Here is a 19,124-nt window from a genome sequence, read left to right as displayed (position 1 = left end):
GATTAAACCGAATATATATATTTATTTATATATATATATTTAATTGTATTTGTATATTCTCTAATATTCCCTGATATCCCTTGTATATTCCTTGTACAATATGCATTGAATATCCATTCTAGCCTACTGAACATCCCATAATAGTCTCCATTCTACTATTGGTCGAGACCTTGGTGCCAGGCTGCCATACCCCTCAGACCCAGTTCAAACGTACCGCTCGACATGTACGAACAAGTCCTAGTTCCGCGTAGGAATTTGGCTACCGCACCACTAATGGGACTATTTGTTCATAGTGCGTATATATACTGCGCTACTAAAGTAGGACTTTCTTTTCAGTCCAGTTTCTTACCCTCCAATAGAGTTACAGACGTAAAGCCTCCCCGCGATGCCACGTGTGGGAGTAAGGCCAAGTTCGGCCTACCATCGGTATTGAGACATCGTGTATATTAATATTTGAATAGTCATATTTGGCACTATATCGTCGAGTTGGACGTAGTCTATTAAGCTAATAATAGTCTGTTAATATATAGTGCTTCGTGCGGTGAGAATACTACCGTAGTCAGTACCCCATCGTTTCGGGCAGAGAATTGGCTGCTTACCCAGGGTGGTTGACCCTATGTGAAGCTGCACCCGAGGAGCCCCAGAGCCGACGAGCGAGTGGACCTGTATACCGGATTATTCTACCGACGACAGCCCGCCTTCCCAGGCACGGATTATGCTTTGGATACTTTGATTATTCTATGGATAAAGACCCCCGACACTACCGTGTGTTGGAACCCCCCCCCCTGGAGAGGACGCAAGGTGAGGAGACGCTCTGCAAGACGAGGTCTCTCCACATCTCTCCCCCGTGGACCGGAGAGAGCCGGCCCACAAAGAGTCCACCTGCTTTCATCTGTGGTCCAAGGATCGCCGGCGCATTGAACGGCACTACAGTGGGTTCACCTGGGATACCCTTGGCCGGACGAGGCAGCTGGATTCTACCCCCCCCCCCCTCCTACTCCTGTCGGCTTACAAGCGACCGGATTAACCCCCTCTAGTGTATCCAGCCTATAATCATTAAAGTATCATTGCTGTTATTCCTTAACTATTCCAGGTCGTATATTTACCACCTGCGCCTTCAGAGATTGGACATTATCTATTGATATACCGACGAATACTCCTTGCCATAAAAGTGCATACTATTTCAATTCATAAATGTAATTAAGTGATTAAGTGTTTATTCTACACACCATCGCTGTGTAGGAAATAAAGACCTGCTTCTAATTCGTACATTTGTGTTGGATCCGTTTCATCTACGTGAGAGTGTTCATGATAATATATTTATGCCGTGTACTGGGTGGCCGAATATTAAGTACAAAGGTAGTGGTAGTAAGTATCATATCTAGTAATACAGTCAGGGAATTGTACCCCTCAGTTACAGTAGCCATGTTATTGCTGTCATCCAAAGTTGAAGATATACACCGGAGAGACACGGGTAATATACGCCCCATTAACCTTTATTTAACCAGGCAGGACCATTAACAACAAATTCTTATTTTCAATGACGGCGAGAGGACGAAACGAAAGCCAGTACTCTACTGACCCTGCAAACTACTGTACTGAGTGGAGCTTCAGAGCAGCCAGTACTCTACTGACCCTGCAAACTACTATAATGTCTGCTATAACTATAAATATTGGTATAGGGTAGGGATGCCCCGATCACGTTTTTTGCCACCGATACCGATCACCGATCGTCGTGAGCCATATCGGCCGATACCGATCCGATACCGATCGTTTTTGATTAAAAAGAAATTAAAAATTATTTTATATAAAAAGTTTTTTTTTTTTTTTTTTTTATAAAATATATTATTATATAATTAGACTTGTAGTTGTATTATCTGCGAGACATCGCCACCACGCAACAAGTCAAAATGCTCGCTATCTGCAAACAGCTCCACTGTCTGTGTGTACTCTAGTAGCCCTAGCTCCAAAAAGGATTCTCCGGCGCTGCAGCGGGACCCTATTGGTAACGTTATGCTTTGGTCATTTCACATTCAGCAAGCCCTCAGCTCGAATACGCATTCAATCAATGTTATAAGACATTGATATCAGGAGCTATCTGTAGCTACTGCTAGCCGGCTAGATGACGTTAAGACAACTATTTAGTTCAATCGGACATTTCGTTTTGAACCGTGAACTAACGTCAGCTAACGCAAGCTAACGCAAGCTAACAGAGATATCAACATGGGCTACTGGACTTCCTGGGGCATTTGTTGATATCCGGAGCTATCAGTAGCTAGCCGGCGACAATGCCTACTAAAAGTGAATAGTTGACTGGGTAATTTTGTTTAAACAGTAACGATAGCTAGGTAGCTAACGTTAGCTCAGGTCGAATGCACTATCTAGACTCAGCAGAGGAGGTCCGCCTCCGTGTTTACAAACTCTACACGGCTACGGGCGGGGCTAGGGAGGAGGAGCAGTTTGCAGGTCCTGTGCGTCTGAGACAAGCGAGTGAGATATCCACTTGATCAGTTTCCGCGATCGGCGAATATGACTAATTATCGGAATTCCCTGATCGCATATTTATACTGATTATCGGCCGATAACGATCGGTGGCCGATCGATCGGGGCATCCCTAGTATAGGGGTGCAGCACCCCTAGAACACACGTGTGTATGCATGCGTGCATGTGTTTTCCGTGTTCAACGTTAAACTATTGTGCAACCTTCTACACTGTACTTAAATAAATAACTTATTTGGAACTTTACTTATTTGGAAGTTACCCTTGTGTTTCCTATTAGATTTAAATTGCCTTTTTAAGTTATAGGAAATGACAGCAAATTACCTTCTATGAAGCAGATATTTTTTGCCTCCCGGATGGGTGACACAATGACACAGCCCCCCACTCCAGACCACCCCCCTAGTTGAGACTCAGTTCTTATTTTATTAAAACATTTTTAATAGGCCCTAATCATTTGGCATAAGATATTGATGGCTAGTGCATTTGTTTGGCTATTGTGTCACATTCAAAGTCCCTTTGAAATGGTGACTGCTGTGTCATTTATGTTTAATGTAGACCTTTGTATGTCATTTGTATGTCAGCTCTTTGACTGCCAGAGTGGAGTGGACTCAACCTTGATGACTTAAGACTCGGACTAGGGTAATGGGGACTCGACTCGGACTCGACTCAGTCAGTCTCACCCAGGGCAGCCAGCCTCTGCAGCTCCTCCTCGTTGTCGGTGCTGTGGGGCCTTCCGATCTGCAGCACCTGGTTCTGGCCGTCGCTGCTCGACTTGCACAGCAGGGCCCGGTTGGTACCTATAGGACCACACACGCACACAAAAACAATGAAAAACAAATACCAAAAATGGTTTCATGTTACATGCAATTACTAGAGTTGTCATATAGAATCGTGTACCAACCAACCACACCTTTGAAAACAAAACGCCGGCACTCTTCCTTTAATGCTACATATCGGTGTGGAACGACCAACCAAGCCTCGTTGTGTGTCCGTATACCCCCTAATGCCCCCCTTCAACATATCACATTATAGGTCAAATGACCTCAACTTAGAGCTGCCGCGATTACCGCATTACCGCGGTATCGCTGTTACATCACGGCCACCGCAGAGTAGGCTGAATACCGCTGTTTATATAATAATAATAATAAAGTACCCTCCTCTCGTTGGGCTTGCGGCTCTGCAGATATACCCTACTCCTCTATCGAGGTTCCAAGCGACCCTATTGGGTACCAGAAAAGTCACGTGAAACATTGCAGACCACTGATTGGTCAGAAGAGAGACACGTCACACGTTGTTGGAGCGTCCTGCAGTTTTTTACGTCCTGAATGTCAGCCATTGATCAGAGCTCATCACAATACGGCTAATAACGTTAGCTTTAGCTCCCCGCCGGAGTGGACTACCATCGCTCCTCAGGAGTACTAAACGAGACATAATGATTTTACTGTCTGCAACGAATGTTATAATAAAAGCCCTTCGTTCTATACACTTGTCTGATTGAAAACTTTATTAACAGACCGCAGAATGGGACAACTCAGCACGCTCTGAGCAAAGAAAGGAACTGAGATATGCCTTGCTATGGTCCGGTAAATACGCTGATGTTATTGAACGTATAACTATATAATGTTAATGCCACAAAACGAATGCCTTTATTATAAAGTAGTAACTTTATAGTAATAATAAGAAGAAAGGGTCGCGGGGGTAACCACCCCTGCCCGCGACACCGAGTGAACGGCACACGACCAGAGGGGAAACTTCGAATCCGTGTTTCACTTTCAATAACTAATGCGTGCTTGCCGAATCCCAAACAATATTCATGCTGCAAAGTCATCCTCTAAAGATAGACATTTAGACTAGAGGCAGGCTATATGCTATAAAGAGTAGACTACTACTACTAAAAAAAAAAAATGCATTAAACATTTTTATTTTTTTTTGTGTGCGTGCGGTAATAACCGCGGCGGTAGGAAATATTTTGCAAATTTGTGCGGTAAGGAAAACATCAATACCGCGGCAGCTCTACCAACTGTCAAATATATTTCACATCACGGCACAGCTGGAAGTACTTCACCCAGCCCTGTACGCCAAACCTCCCTGGGATCCATGTACTGTCAACTTTAACCTCACACATTCCCCCTGGCTCTCCCTTACTAATTAATTACCGTAATTTTTTTTGGCCCACTGCCCTGTCCTCAGGGAGGTATGGTATGTGTACCATTACCCTGCCCATACCTGTACCTCCCCTCCTGCTATGACACCTGAATTTCCCCCAGGGGGACCAATAAAGGAATAACTTATCTCATCTTATCTTAACCTTGGAAGGACACCTGAACAGACATCTGGTATTCTCAGACAGACTTGTATGAGGAGCTTTGGTAATTTGCCCGATGAGAAATGTTTCTGAGAAATGGGTCTGGCTTTCAGCAAACCATGCAGAGCTGCTCAGGGGGGGGGGGGCAACTGGTCTTTTCCCTCTCTCAGAGGCTCTATTCCAAACTAACTAACTAACTTCAAGATGTAACCACCGCTCTTAAAAGCATGTACATTTCAGTTTGTGGGGTAGCTTTATGGAATGGACTGCGAGTGGAAACTAAACAGAGCAACACCATTGCACAGAACTGAGGAACTATAGATAGATGCTCTGAGGGAATGTTTTGATTTCTTCTTGTTTTTTTTTAACCCTTTATCTGCCAGGGATTATTCTGATCTTAATCCCCTCTCTGCCACCACTGTAAGTCTATGGAGATGTTCCCCTTCTTTGCAGGGCTATAACTTTTTAAATTGTATTGCTAAATTGACATTACTATGGCCCATTCAACGTCAAGTATCTATCGTTTAGGATGTAGCAACGTTCTACTTTTTCATTTACATATTCATACTAAAATACGGTCTAAATTATAAATATGTTTTTATCGTTTTCTGCAGCATTCTGCAGAACGCGAGTTATAGCTATAAATACATATATTACATCATCAAATGTAGTTTGATACCGATTGACGTCATATTAAAACTTTCAATTGTACAAGGTCCTAAACGTCCTGCCTCATCATCTGCTGGTGACCGGAGGGGGGGGGGGGGGGGTTTATAAGTCCGTGGCCGACGTTAAATCATTTATTTAGTATGGGCGATACATAGATCACAGCAGTTTATATGGATCATAATATTCAAACACGCTGAAACTTACCGCATCTTCCTCTGACCTTTGGGTGGTCAGCGTGGAGCAGAAAGTTCTCGATTATGGGATGTTGATATATGCTATCCATTTCCAGGTTGTATAATAGTATATACGTCCAAATCATGTTGTTTATCGAGTTATTGGCAACTGATCGCTGTCCAGTGTGTCGAGCTAGAGTCCCGCTAACGATAGCGAGTGCCTGGACCGAATATGGATGAGCACCACTTCCGGCGCGTCACTTCCTGTTTGGGCGATGCGCCGATCGGCCACCAGATGGCGCTCTTGAACCGTTGGAGAGTTGAGAGGAGATCAACAGGAGATCCCAAGTCTCTGTGGGTAAAATATGATTGCCATCACAGATTTTTGAAATATTGATCTCAAAGACGCCTTACGGCGTCATTGGCAGATTACGCATGGCGGAGAATGACGTGGGAACACGTCATTGGCGAATAAAGGGTTAACCTTGTTTCATTTCTTTATTTTCTCTCTTAGGTATTAGGACAGTTTTATTTTAAATGTTATGATATTGTAAGAAAGATGCAGGACTAGATAGCCTGTGCTTCCTTCTGCCTCTTCTCCAACTCATCCTTGTTGGTTTCTCTACGGATGAAGACGGATTAATTGTTGAATGTTAGTGCCTGCTGGTGGTTTAGTGCATTACACACTGTGTGCGAGTGTGTATGTGTGCGTCTGTGTTGGAGAGTAGCCTAATTACATGCAATTAAACTAGTAGTTTCACTAGATTTTGCAGTAGCTATCTAATAGGTAAAGTTATTGTAGTTGTGAATAACTTTTTTTTTTTTTTTAGCTTTTTAACCATTTCACTACCACACTACAGAAGGTTAACAGTCTGTAGTGTGATAGTGAAAGGGTTAACCTTCTGTATTGTCACAGTGAAAGGGTTAACCATTTGGTAGTGCGGCAGTGAAAGGGTTAAAATGTGTAGTTAGCTAGTTAAAGGAACAAGAACGTTGAGAGACCGCTCACATGTCCTATAAATAAGAGATGGGACAGCTATTTATTTAAAATGGCTACCATCCTTTCACCGATGCGGAAGCTGAATTTGGTCGAACCAGAATCATAATGTCTGGCTTACTTTCAAATTGAATGAGTCATTGGTAAAGGTCTGTACGACAACACAAACCCTGCATCCAAATCAGAACTAGATAACAGCCTAATGTCAGCAGTCACAAAAAGAGGCACCGTCTCCACTATTTACACACTCCTGTCCCTCGCTTCGCCCTAATCCATTCGCACCCACCTCGACAGGCGTCGTGAGCACGACCTTGGTGTATCGCTGACCTCAGAGCAGTGGAGCGCTATAAAAATGAATTTATATACCATGGTACAATCCCCCCCCCCCCCCCAAAGAAATTGCTCCATGTCTCTAGATGTGTGTGTGTGTGTGTGTGTGTGTGTGGTGTGTGGTGTGTGGGTGTGTGTGTGTGTGTGCATGCATGTTTTAGGAGTGTCACAATTCTCAAAACCCAGGACTCAATTTAACTTTAGATTTTAAGGTCAGGATTCAATTTCAACTTTTGAAAAATCACATCGTTCTGATCCTGGGGCCTTTTTGCAGGTGAGGAGGCTGAAGCTGTTGTTGTGAGGAGCCCTCCTGCCACCTAGTGGCTCTTCTTTTAACTGCGGCGTGCACTGCACAGAGGGCGCCATTCAAGTTCTCCATAGCAAGGGTGAGTAGTTAGAAGATAGTGTAGGGGTCTTGAGGGTGTGTAGTTAGAAGATACAGAGTGTAGGGGTCTTGAGGGTGTGTAGTTAGAAGATACAGAGTGTAGGGGTCTTGAGGGTGTGTAGTTAGAAGATACAGAGTGTAGGGGTCTTGATGGTGTGTAGTTAGAAGATAAAGCGTAGGGGTCTTGAGGGTGTGTAGTTAGAAGATAAAGCGTAGGGGTCTTGAGGGTGTGTAGTTAGAAGATAAAGCGTAGGGGTCTTGAGGGTGTGTAGTTAGAAGATAAAGCGTAGGGGTCTTGAGGGTGTGTAGTTAGAAGATAAAGCGTAGGGGTCTTGAGGGTGTGTAGTTAGAAGATAAAGTGTAGGGGTCTTGAGGGTGTGTAGTTAGAAGATAGCGTAGGGGTCTTGAGGGTGTGTAGTTAGAAGATAAAGCGTAGGGGTCTTGAGGGTGAGTAGTTAGAAGATAAAGCGTAGGGGTCTTGAGGGTGAGTAGTTAGAAGATAAAGCGTAGGGGTCTTGAGGGTGAGTAGTTAGAAGATAGAGCGTAGGGGTCTTGAGGGTGAGTAGTTAGAAGATAGAGCGTAGGGGTCTTGAGGGTGTGTAGTTAAAAGATACAGAGCGTAGGGGTCTTGAGGGTGTGTAGTTAGAAGATGCAGAGCATAGGGGTCTTGAGGGTGTGTAGTTAGAAGATAGTGTAGGGGTCTTGGGGGTGTGTAGTTAGAAGATGCAGAGCATAGGGGTCTTGTGTGTGTATGTGTATATTTATGTGCGCACGTGTGTGTGTGTGTGTGTGTGTGTGTGTGTGTGTGTGTGTGTGTGTGTCCGTCCGTACCGACGTTGGCCACGTAGAGCTTGTTGTTGAGGATGAGAGCCACCACAGCAGTGGCTCCTCCTGACACCTCCTGCTCCAGCTCCTTCAGACGCTCCTGGACCTTCTGACTCTGAGGACACAACTGGTGGAACGACACATTCTATATCAGGAGGAGAAGGAGACGAGGGAGAAGGGGGAGGAGAGAGAAGGAGAAGAGGGAAAAACGGGGGACAGAGGGGAGGGAGAATGAGAGTGGGAGAGAGGAGGAAGAATGGGGGGAAGGGAAAGGGAGAGAGAGAACAGGGGAGAGGGTAGGGAGAAGGAGAGGGAGAGGAAGGAGAACGGGGGAGGAGGGAGATGGAGAGAGGGGTGGAGGTAAAAGGAGAGGAGAGAGAGAGAGAGAGAGGAGGGAGATGGGAGAGGGAGAGGAGTAGGTAGGTATAAATTGAGTATAGGAAACAGGAGTTAAAAGTTCATACAGTATGGGTAACAGAGCCTAGTGTGTAGGCAATAGTCAGAGTTCAGATAGTATGCGGGGGGGGGGGGGGGGGCTGTCACCGTGGCACAGAGTTCAGGGAGTTTCCTGTAGCGACCCCCGAAGGGGAGGAGGGCAAACAGTCAATGTGACAAGTTCACCCTCAAATAGCTATTAGTTTGAACTAATGCAGAGCAGTCCCTTTCTCAACTCAATCAAGTGTGTGTGTATCAGGGTTTCCGTTAGAAAAAATTGTTGCCGGCCTCAGTGTCCGGTAGATTTCAATCTACCGGTCAAATGAGAGAAATTCCGGTCAGAGTTTATTGAGCTTAAAAACAATTGATAGGCAAAAGAATGACAACAAAACAAAAGAATGACATCATCAAGGCATGTAGATTTATAATATTTTTACTTAAAACTAGGCTACTTTTGCGTATAAAGTCATTATATTCCAAATAAAATAAGTCCCGAGACTCGTGCTTCTGCCGACTTTAAATCAAATAGGTGTCTGTGGGCAGTCGCCCGACATTAATAAACAACAGTCTGTTATAATCACATTTTTATGAGCTAACGAATTCCGTTATATTGGACATTTGTATTAATTATATCAAGCGAAGAACTGAGAAATTTGACAGAGAGAGACGGCAACATTATCGTGGGTTTGCGTGACGACTCTCTCTCTCTCCACCTCCCAATGACTTATTTGCGAGAGTATGTCGATGCAGAGCAGCAGATTCAGCTGTTATTGGCTGTTTTCTGGGGACCGCACAGCAGCGCCCCCCACCCAACATTGAATTGAAAATGGCTGAATTGGAGTACTGCTGGAGTACTGCATTGTGCTGCTGCTGCTCCGGCTCTGCAGCTTCACAAAAGTTCGCACACCCAGCACTAAGCTCTCGCTGACAACGTCGTTGTCATTATTAGAAGCAACGATGAAACAAATGTAATGATTGTTTCGTTCATCGCATAGGCTATTTAATTTTAGCCTATTTTAATACAATTCAAATAATCAAATTGTGCTTAGACTCAGGGAATTAAGACCGGAGAGATTAAATATGTCGGACTTCAACAGATTTTGCCGGTCAAATACCGGTAATTACCGGCTAACGGAAACGCTGGTGTGTATATGTGTGTGTATGTATTTGTGTGTGTGTATTTGTATGCGTATGTATTTGTGTGTGTGTGTGCGTGTGTGTGTACTCACCTCGTTGTGTGGTAGGAGGTAGTTAGACAGCAGGCTTGCTTTCTCCGCCAGAGCGTCATCTATCGTCTCAAAGTAACTCTTCTCCACCACGTCAAAGGCCTTAAAAACATGAAGAAAAAAACCAGCTTCAAAAACCCTGGGAATGACTCCAACTGTTATGTCGTAGCTAAATACACACTGACTCATATCAAGGAAACTATCATAATAATTCATTACATTTATATAGCGCTTTTCTAGACACTCAAAAGCGCTCCCCACAATGTAGGGTGGAAATTGCCTCCTTCACCACCACTGGTAGCACCCAACCTAGACTGACACCAGGCACACATCACACTACACAATGGCTGAACGGCTCAGGAGACACTCACAGGGATTGATATCAGCCAATTAAGGGGAAGGGATGATTAGGTGGCCTTGATGTCAAAGACCTGATTGGGAATTTGGCGAGGAACGTCGGGGGAACCCCCTAATCTTTACGATAGGCATCCTGGGTTCTATAACGACCGAGATTCAGTCAGGACCTCAGTTTAGCATCTCATCCGAAGGACGGCACTCGCAGCTGTACGGTATCCTTATCACCCTAACAGGGGCATTGTTACCGACTAGTCCAGAGGACAGAGTGCCCCCTGCTGGACAACAACACCACTTTCCGATAACGGCCTTGATTTAATTTGATCTTTATTTATCTCGAACAACCATAAACACACAAATTTGTAATAATAAAATAAATGAAAAATTAAATAAAATACAAATAAAATTAAATATATATTCCTAGACATGGAAGCTATAATCAACATAGCTCAAGACAAATGGTTTTGTTCGAGAAGGGACAGAAAGAAGCAAAGCTTATCTGGTCCTGCCCCTTCCTTACAATATCATATTAATATGTAATAAGTTATTTATCAATATAAAAAAATAATATACCTATCCACTACAGCAAAAGATAAATAAATAATTACAAAAATACTAGTTCACGTTATTTTCAAGCTCCTCTAACTTATACTTGTCCAAGAATTCCTGTTTATATCTGCATTTAAACATTTCAATAGTATTACTTGTTTTTATTGCTACATCAAGGCCATTCCAAATGGATACCCCACAAACTGAGATGCACTTGCTTTTGAGAGTTGTACGGACAATAGGTTGTTTTAAATTCTATTTCCCTCTTAGATTATAACCCCCATCTCTGCCCATGAAATTTTTTTGTATGTTGCCAGGGACTATATTTTGTGTTACTTTCATGAATTGTGCAGTTTTGAATTTAACCACATCTTTAAATTTCAGAGTTTGACTTTTAACAAATAAACAATTGGATTCATGATGTACAATCCTTATAGCTCTTTTTTGCAGTGTGCATATCTTTTGTAGGTTGGTTTTATATGTATTTCCCCAAACTTCAACACAATATGACAGGTAGGGTACAATGAGTGTAGAGTGTACAGTGATTTCTGATTTAAGATCCATTTCGTTTTACCCAGAATTCCCAAGTTTCTCGCAATCTTTGAGCATAGATATTTTACGTGTGATTTCCAGCAAAGTTTGTAGTCTGTTAATACACCCAAAAACTTGATTTCATATACTCTATCGATTTTGACATTTTCCAGATGGGAGTTCTGTATTTATTTTGTGATTTTCAAATAGCATGAATTTGGTTTTATTCAGATTTAATGATAGCTTGTTTGTATCAAACCAGCATTTTAATTTGTAAAATTCCTTCTTTGCCACCTTTAAAAGCTGCTGCAGATCATCCCCATAACATAAAATGTTTGCGTCATCTGCAAAGACAACCAATTTAAATATTTCAGACACTTTACAGATATCATTAATGTATAATATGAACAATTTGACCGGGGCTCGAACCGGAGTCCGGAGCTCTACTCATGTAGCCACACTGCCGGACAACTATACTATACTTATTTTACTATAAAAGAAGGAAGGGTCATCATGTCACTGTGTAGCATGTTAGTGCCAAGTGTAGAACAGTTCAGTACGGCTGACATTGAGTCGAGTCATTTAAACAGGTCAGGTCTTTTATAGTTTCCTTGACTCAGGTAGCAGCACACACACAGTCCCCCACACATATGCATTTCATCAGAGAGGTCAGAACACAGGGTCGACCGCAGTGCAGCGCCCCTGGGCGGATGAGGTTCAGTGCCTCGCTCAAGGGCACTTAGGCAGGATGGTGGGCACCGTAGATGTAATACCAGCCACCCTTCAGTCACCAGCTCACAGCTGGAATACACCCACCTGTCCGGGAATTGAACCAGCAACCTCTTTACCTCTAGGCCGTCTTGGTTCGTTTTGCGGATCTCTATTAGAAGCAAATGTGTAGGAAAGCTAAAAAAAATTATAATAATTTAAAAAACACACACACACACACCTGTGTAAGGATCCTGCGGACATCGCTGTCTGTGTGACTGGACTTGAGTTGTCCCAGTAAGAGTTCAGCCGTCAGACACTGGGAGACAAAATTGGCCACTCTGCTCCCATCGTAACCATTGAAGACCCCGTACAGGAAGCAGCCGTCCTCCCCGCTGATCGGAAGAGAGGCGGAGGGAACACGAAACAACGGACACAGTGTTATCATGTGGTGGAAGAAGTACTCTGGTAAAAGTCTTCCATTCAAATTCGACTTAAGTAAAAGTAGAAGTATTTTCTATTGAATGTACTTAAGTATCTAAAGTAAAAGTACACATTCTACATAATGTTTGTGTATTCCAGTGCTTGGGAGCATTCAATCCTCGATCCATTGACCTCTAAAGGTTATGTGGTCCAGTTATGCTGCTCTGATTGAAGGTTATGTTAAAGTGGTATACAGCCCAGTTATGCTGCTCTGATTAAAGGTTATGTTAAAGTGGTATATGGTCCAGTTATGGTGCTCTGATTAAAGGTTATGTTAAAGTGGTATATGGTCCAGTTATGCTGCTCTGATTACGTCCTCTTGAAGTTGACAGGCTTCAAATGTGAAAGTACATAATCTTCATAAATGTTTGCCATGTTTTCTATACTAAATATTTTTCTTCAAAGTAACTAGTAAATGATGGAGTAAATGATGGAGTAAAAAGTACAATATTTCCTTTGAAATGTAGTGGAGTACACTTTTTTTTAAATATTATAATTATTTATTTTAATTTTACTTAATTTCTTTTTGCGTAGTTTTTTCTGTCACATCTGTATTTATGTTTAATTATTTTTATTTTTTATTTATGTGTATTATAATGTTTGTTGTCGCTCTCCTTTGGTGGGATGGGGTGGGGTTAGGGGATAGGAATGGGGAATGAAATGGAAGACGTATAATTTGAATGTACAATTGGAATGTCACATAAATGCATAAATGCATAAATTCTTCTAATAAAAAAAGTTAAAGCGTGAAATGTAGTTGAGTAAAAGTATGAAGTTCCCTAAAATGAAAATAGTCACGTAAAGTACATGTAGCTCAAAAATTTACTTAAGTATGGTACTTAGTAAAAGTACTTTCTACCACTGGTTATTATGTCGTTGGAGAGAGAGAGGAAAGGCAGGGAGGATTCTGAAGCACAGTAGAACGTGTTTATGGAGGGCTTCCACCGGAGCTATTGTATGGGTCCCAATATGAGACTATCCTGATTATAAGATGACCCCTCTTTTTCAGGACTCATTTTTGAAGACCAAAATCTTGTTTTTAATAAAGAAAATAACTTCTGTCAATCACTTGGAAGGGCTTTTCTCTGACTGGTTGCATTTTTTATTATTTATATTATTTTATATAACAAAATAATATCTCAACATGCTTTATTATGCCTAAAGTAATCTCTGACAAATCTCATTGGTACGAAAATTACTTAAAAATCAAAGTCACTAATCAGCTGTTTATACGGGCAGTAAAAATAGTCTCAATTTAAGTGAAAAGGAGCAGGAAAATTCACAACAGAGATTAGCCCTGCCACGTTCCGCGGTGCCTGATGTGAATTATATAAAATGTCGACGTTCATAACCTGTGATCTGTCAGGTGAGAACAGATAGGCCTATATTTGACAATCTACATAAAGCATACAGCTAATGGATACAGTATTAACTACTTGTCAATGTTGATTCATTGAGCATTATCGATCCGATTAATAACAGTCAATTGTGATAACATATGAATGCATGTTGCCTATTTTACAATCACTTTATGTCTGCACTTTATGCATTGCTTTTATTTTGTCAATTGTATGCTAGTTTTATATCTATTTTTTTTTTTATATCAGTTTGTGCAATGGTCACCAGCATCCAAGTACCAGCATGGTTGTGTCTTGGGGACGTGTGGTGTGTGTACATAAGCTTTCTGTGTATTCTGTTCGCAGACACACACACACACAGCAGTTGCATTATGTTTTATCGAAAGTAAACCACACATACAGTATTTTCTAAATACATTCAAATGTGTTCCAAATCTTTTCTGTTATTATATTTATCTGGAAATGGGAAATTGTTTATGCGGATAATTAGGGTACGCTATTCAGCACCCATCTCTCTCTACCTTTGACAAAATCCAGCCAGGTGGGTTCTCACCCGAATCTGAAGTGTCCATCTTCGTTGGGGTGGCTCTGGGTGCCTTTACCATCCTCTTTACCATCCGGGCCATACACACAGTTGGGTGCTGTGCCGACGCCACACATCTGACAGAGCGGCAGGTCGTCTGTCCAGCTCTGATGCTGCCATCACAGAGGAAAAGGCACGGTGGTACACACAGCCTATTATTGTTACTTACTGCACTGTTGGATGAATACATCAAAACACGTGCACACATGTGCAAATACGTTGCAGCCAGTGTTTGAGTGGCTTGTGGCTACATTCAGAGCACAGGCAAAAGTGAGCCAAATCTGATTATTGGAAATGGAATCCGATCTTTTCAAGTCTTGGGCAACTTTCGTGGTCCTAAATCAGATACAGGTCCGATTTCTTTTGCAATGCGACCTCAGTCTGACGAGGCATATCAGAATTCATGCAACTTTTACGTCGGGGTCAGCAGCCCTAGGCACGCACAACGTCATACCTCAACTCCTTTCCCAGTTACATTTGGTGTCCCCCAAGTCTCAGTGCTTGGTCCCATACTCTTCTCCCTCCGTTACCCCTCTGCCACATTTTCAGAACACATGGTCTCCAATATCACTGCTACGCCGATGACAGTTATAAATCCACTCCCCTCCTGACACCACTGCTGCTACTACTGCCCTCTCCTCCTGCCTCTCTGAAATAAAAATCTGGACAACCTTCTCTCAACGAACAATAACACTATGTAACAACCATCAAATGCACTCACAGCACGCACACACTCACTTTAAACAAACAACTCACTGCAGCACCCACTTACACACTTTAGAACACCTAAACACACTTTATATTTATTGGTAAAGAATTTGCACTACAACCCATACCTTACACCTTACTGTAAATTGTACCTAAATTGTACCTCATCCCACTTCTGCTTTGCACTATAGTATATTGTAAATTAGTATATTGTATAGTGTATATTGTATGGTAACTCAGTTACTTCTACTCTGCATTGAACATTGTACATATGTACATACTGAACACTTGTGCCTACTTATGTGACTTCTATTTTATACTTGCTATACTTATTTTATTTTATACTTATCTATTTTTTTCTAGCAGTCTCTGGAGCGTAACAGAAAGAAGCATTTTGTATAAAAGTATTCTGTACTTCTGTATGACAACTAATAAAGAAACTTGAACTTGAACTCAATAGTACTAAAACTGAAATCCTTGTAATGGGCACACCTCACCTTCTCCGAAAAAAAACCTGACTGCTCCATATCCATCAACAACCACTCTATCCTCCCCTCCCCCACAGTGAAAAACTTGAGTGTTCTTTTTGACCCCAAATATCATTCGAACCACACATCAATAACATCACCAAGACATGTTAATTTCACCTCAGGACCATTTCCCGCATTAGACCACTACTGTCCCCCTCCGACACTGAAAAGCTGGTTCATGCCCTCATCTTCTCCTGTCTAGATTACTGTAATGCATTACTCATTGGCTCAACATCTAAATCCCTCCATAAACTTCAACTAGTTCAGAACACCTCAGCCCACATCATCACCCGCTGCCCCAAATTCTCCCACATCACACCTGTCCTCTCCTCACTTCACTGCTGTTAAGTATAGGATTGACTTTTAGATCTGTCTCCTCCTCACTTACAAAGCCCTCCACTCCCTAGCACCTGCCTACATCTACAACCTCCTTCACACTCCCTCCCGCTCATCCAACGTAGCCCTTCTGAGCACAGCACACCACACTACACTACCGTCCTTAAGTCCACAGAAAACAAATCATTCTCATCCTCTGCTCCCCGACTCTGGAATCAACTCCCATCACACATCAAAGAAGCCCCATCCGTAGACACATTTAAGTCCCACCTCAAAACCCACCTGTTCAACCTTGCATACCCTCACTCCTGACCCTCCAACCCCTGCATCACTTACATTTTCACATCTGTACACACACCTATTTTTAGTATTATTATTTATTTAAATGTTCTCTCCGTCTTGTCTCTAAGCTGTCTCCCTTTCTCTGTAGTATCCTCACCATGTTGTCATTGCATACGATGCATGTAGCCTATATAGGGTATAGGCTATATGGATGGAATATTGTTGATATGGCACACTACAAGAACATTTCAAACTGACACTTCATGTCAAAAAGGCTGCCAACCCCTGCTCTAGATTGACATTTGTCAGAATTCTGTGCTGTAGGAGGTCACTCAGTGAATACAAACATGGAAGGCAGCTGTGATGGAGGTGGTCAGTGGAGGTACAGTGAGGTGGTCTTACAGGTATTTGGGTGATACTTCCGTACAAGCAAAACTTAAGGGGTCGTATCATAACCACTCTGTTTGAAAACATATTGCAAGAAGAAATGGTTCTAATTCACCTCCTCCTCACCTCCATTATCATCTGCTCACAAAAATGAGCTGGCCTCTACTGCACATCACCTTATAATGTATATGTATAATGTATAATAGTATGATGAATTGAAAATGGGGGACCCTGATGGAAACAAGACGAAAGTCTTTCTCAGGTCTGCATCCTCTTAACAATTGTATGTATTGAGCTGTACTGTACCCATTCTGCAATCTGTTAATAAACCTTTCAATCAATCAATCAATCATAAATGAAACCATAAACTGTGACTTCAATGTCCTACATGTTTACTAAAAAAAAAAAAAAAAAAAAAAAAAAAAAAAAAGGCAATCGGGTCTGAGCCTAAATCCTAATCAAAGCTTGTAGTGTGAATGTAGCCATTACTGTTTTCACTCTCAAGTTAGTAGCCTACGGTCACACCTGTCTAAAAGATTAACATTACACCAGTTAACTTAATGAGCTAGCGAAGTTACGAAAATGTGAACGTTACCTCCAACACGATTCAAATAATTATTTTACAGAACGTTGTGAAGCAAGACTATTGATCAGATGACAGCTAACCCCGTAAAAGAACTAAATATGTGGGTGTGTTTGGTTTGTTTACTAAATAGCTTGTTATGTTAGCTAGCTGGGGACTGGGAGAGACATGGCTAGCAAGTCAGGGTTACTTCCGGGTGTATTTGCCATCCAACATTCATGTTCGGTCCTTGGTTTAGTTAAATAGAAGGGAAACTTGATTACACACGGGGTTTTGAAAGCCACTGGTATATTACTTACTTTGAATCACCACACTTCACTAGATACACAAACAGACACTCACGCTAACGAGGTTACATAGTCAGCTAGCATCACTGAACGCTACCAGACAAGCTAGTTCATGTTAAGAAAACGAACAAGGAGAGGCTGTAACGTGAGATGGGTTGATACTAAGATATGATCACAGCAGTCTTTACGAACAGTAAAACAACAGTATATCATGCTTCTTGAATTAAGAAATGTTCTATTTTCTCTTACGCTCTGCATTAGGTTCCTACGCGGAGCAGCCATCTTGGATGGAACTAGATGTAAACTTTTCAAGGGCGTCAACTTTGCACACAGGTTGTGCAGCAAGATATCTGCCATAGGCTGTAAAAAACTCCAATAGGGTCCAGCGTAAAGCAGAGTTCACTCTTTTAGCAAAATGCACACCCAAACTCTTCTAACTTTCGGCTATTGTTTTATTTCCTTGACTATAGCGCCATCGTATGCGTTTAAAGTGTATTACATATAATATAGGTATGTATATCTGATTGATTGATTGGTTCTTTTCTGTTCGTGTCATGCACACAAAGACTGCAGTGTACCATAATTACATTACATTTCATTATGTAAATATGGATTATATGAAAACAGATTACAGCTTGGTTTTAAAGTATTTTGCCTTCTCTCTCAAGCTTGAAAAATAAAATATTGCACTTCCCTTCCTGAAGCACAACTCAAATTGTTCATATTCATCCTGCTCGAGAAAATATAGAAACATAAATGGACATTTGACTAAAAAAGTACTTTCCTTACATCCTCGTGAATAGGACAGTAAAACAAAAAGTGAACGAAGGTTATCCTATAACCCTAGTTATATGAGTAGATAGCGAGCGCTCTGCTCTATGGGAAATCCCCTTTAGCATAGGGCTACTTGAAAGAATTTAGCTACAATGCACCTGTCCGGCCACGCCCACTCTCGCCCATGCACTTAAGAGAGGGGTGTGACCGTACTTCCGCTCTTCCCTAATCGTGACCGTTATCCGGAAGACAATTAGGGGTCCTCAGTGAGTGAGAGCAGAGCGCTCGCTATCTACTCATATAACTAGGGTATATGGGACATAGGAGCGGAGCAGGGCGGAGAGCCCGACAAATGCACCCGCTGAGGTCCCCTACAACCATCAGAACACCGGGGAGGGTCCGGGCCCCCCCACCTCCCCTAGTGAGGGGTGGGGGGGGGAACAGGACACAGACTGTGCAAAAAAGGGGACAGCACCCAACAAACGCACAGGGTGAGGGTGAGCAGACCGCGGGACAGAAGGGCCTGCGACTACCCGACCGCGCGCCCTGCACGCTACCAGGGAACGCACATGAAAACAAAAGCCTGTGTTACCGCTTCCACACCTCGTGGGGTCGGGGTCGTTAAACCCCAACGCTGCCCGCGAGGCGTCCCGAGGGGTCGGGATTCAAAACCCTGATGCGCGGGCGAAGCCGTAGCAGAGGGGAGCGAAGGAGATCCCAGCCCCAGGCCACTCAAGGCAGGCTTACCACAGAGTCCGGGGGCCAGGGCCCCCAAAAAGGGACCTGGTGAGGTCAAAGAGGCCGTGGCATTGAGACCTCTCCAGGCG

At 42.7% G+C, this 19,124-nt stretch overlaps 1 protein-coding gene across 5 annotated transcripts in view; it reads right to left on the bottom strand.

Moving 5' to 3' along the window:
* tab1 (TGF-beta activated kinase 1/MAP3K7 binding protein 1) overlaps positions 1–17,888 on the bottom strand; it is a 61,441-nt gene extending 43,553 nt beyond the window's left edge. For 2 of the 5 annotated variants that reach the window (XM_084317829.1, XM_084317830.1), the window contains exons 1-6: positions 17,773–17,888; positions 14,381–14,523; positions 12,228–12,381; positions 9,848–9,946; positions 8,190–8,328; positions 3,180–3,296 (exon numbers count right to left, since the gene is read on the bottom strand). In XM_084317829.1, coding sequence (XP_084173955.1) covers positions 3,180–3,296; positions 8,190–8,328; positions 9,848–9,946; positions 12,228–12,381; positions 14,381–14,523; positions 17,773–17,880 — 760 coding nt within the window. In that variant the 5' untranslated portion in view covers positions 17,881–17,888. Of the gene's footprint in view, positions 1–3,179; positions 3,297–8,189; positions 8,329–9,847; positions 9,947–12,227; positions 12,382–14,380; positions 14,524–17,248; positions 17,295–17,772 lie in introns of those variants that run through there. The other 3 variants (XM_084317831.1, XM_084317832.1, XM_084317833.1) reach the window with 3 other exon arrangements.
* Between the last annotated feature and the right edge of the window lie 1,236 nt (positions 17,889–19,124).

Source organism: Notolepis coatsorum, assembly GCF_963971535.1.
Source record: "Notolepis coatsorum genome assembly, chromosome: 7".
In the NCBI taxonomy this organism is placed as follows: domain Eukaryota; kingdom Metazoa; phylum Chordata; class Actinopteri; order Aulopiformes; family Paralepididae; genus Notolepis; species Notolepis coatsorum.
Note: the sequence above shows the minus strand (reverse complement) of the source record. Positions and strands in the feature narration are given on the sequence as shown.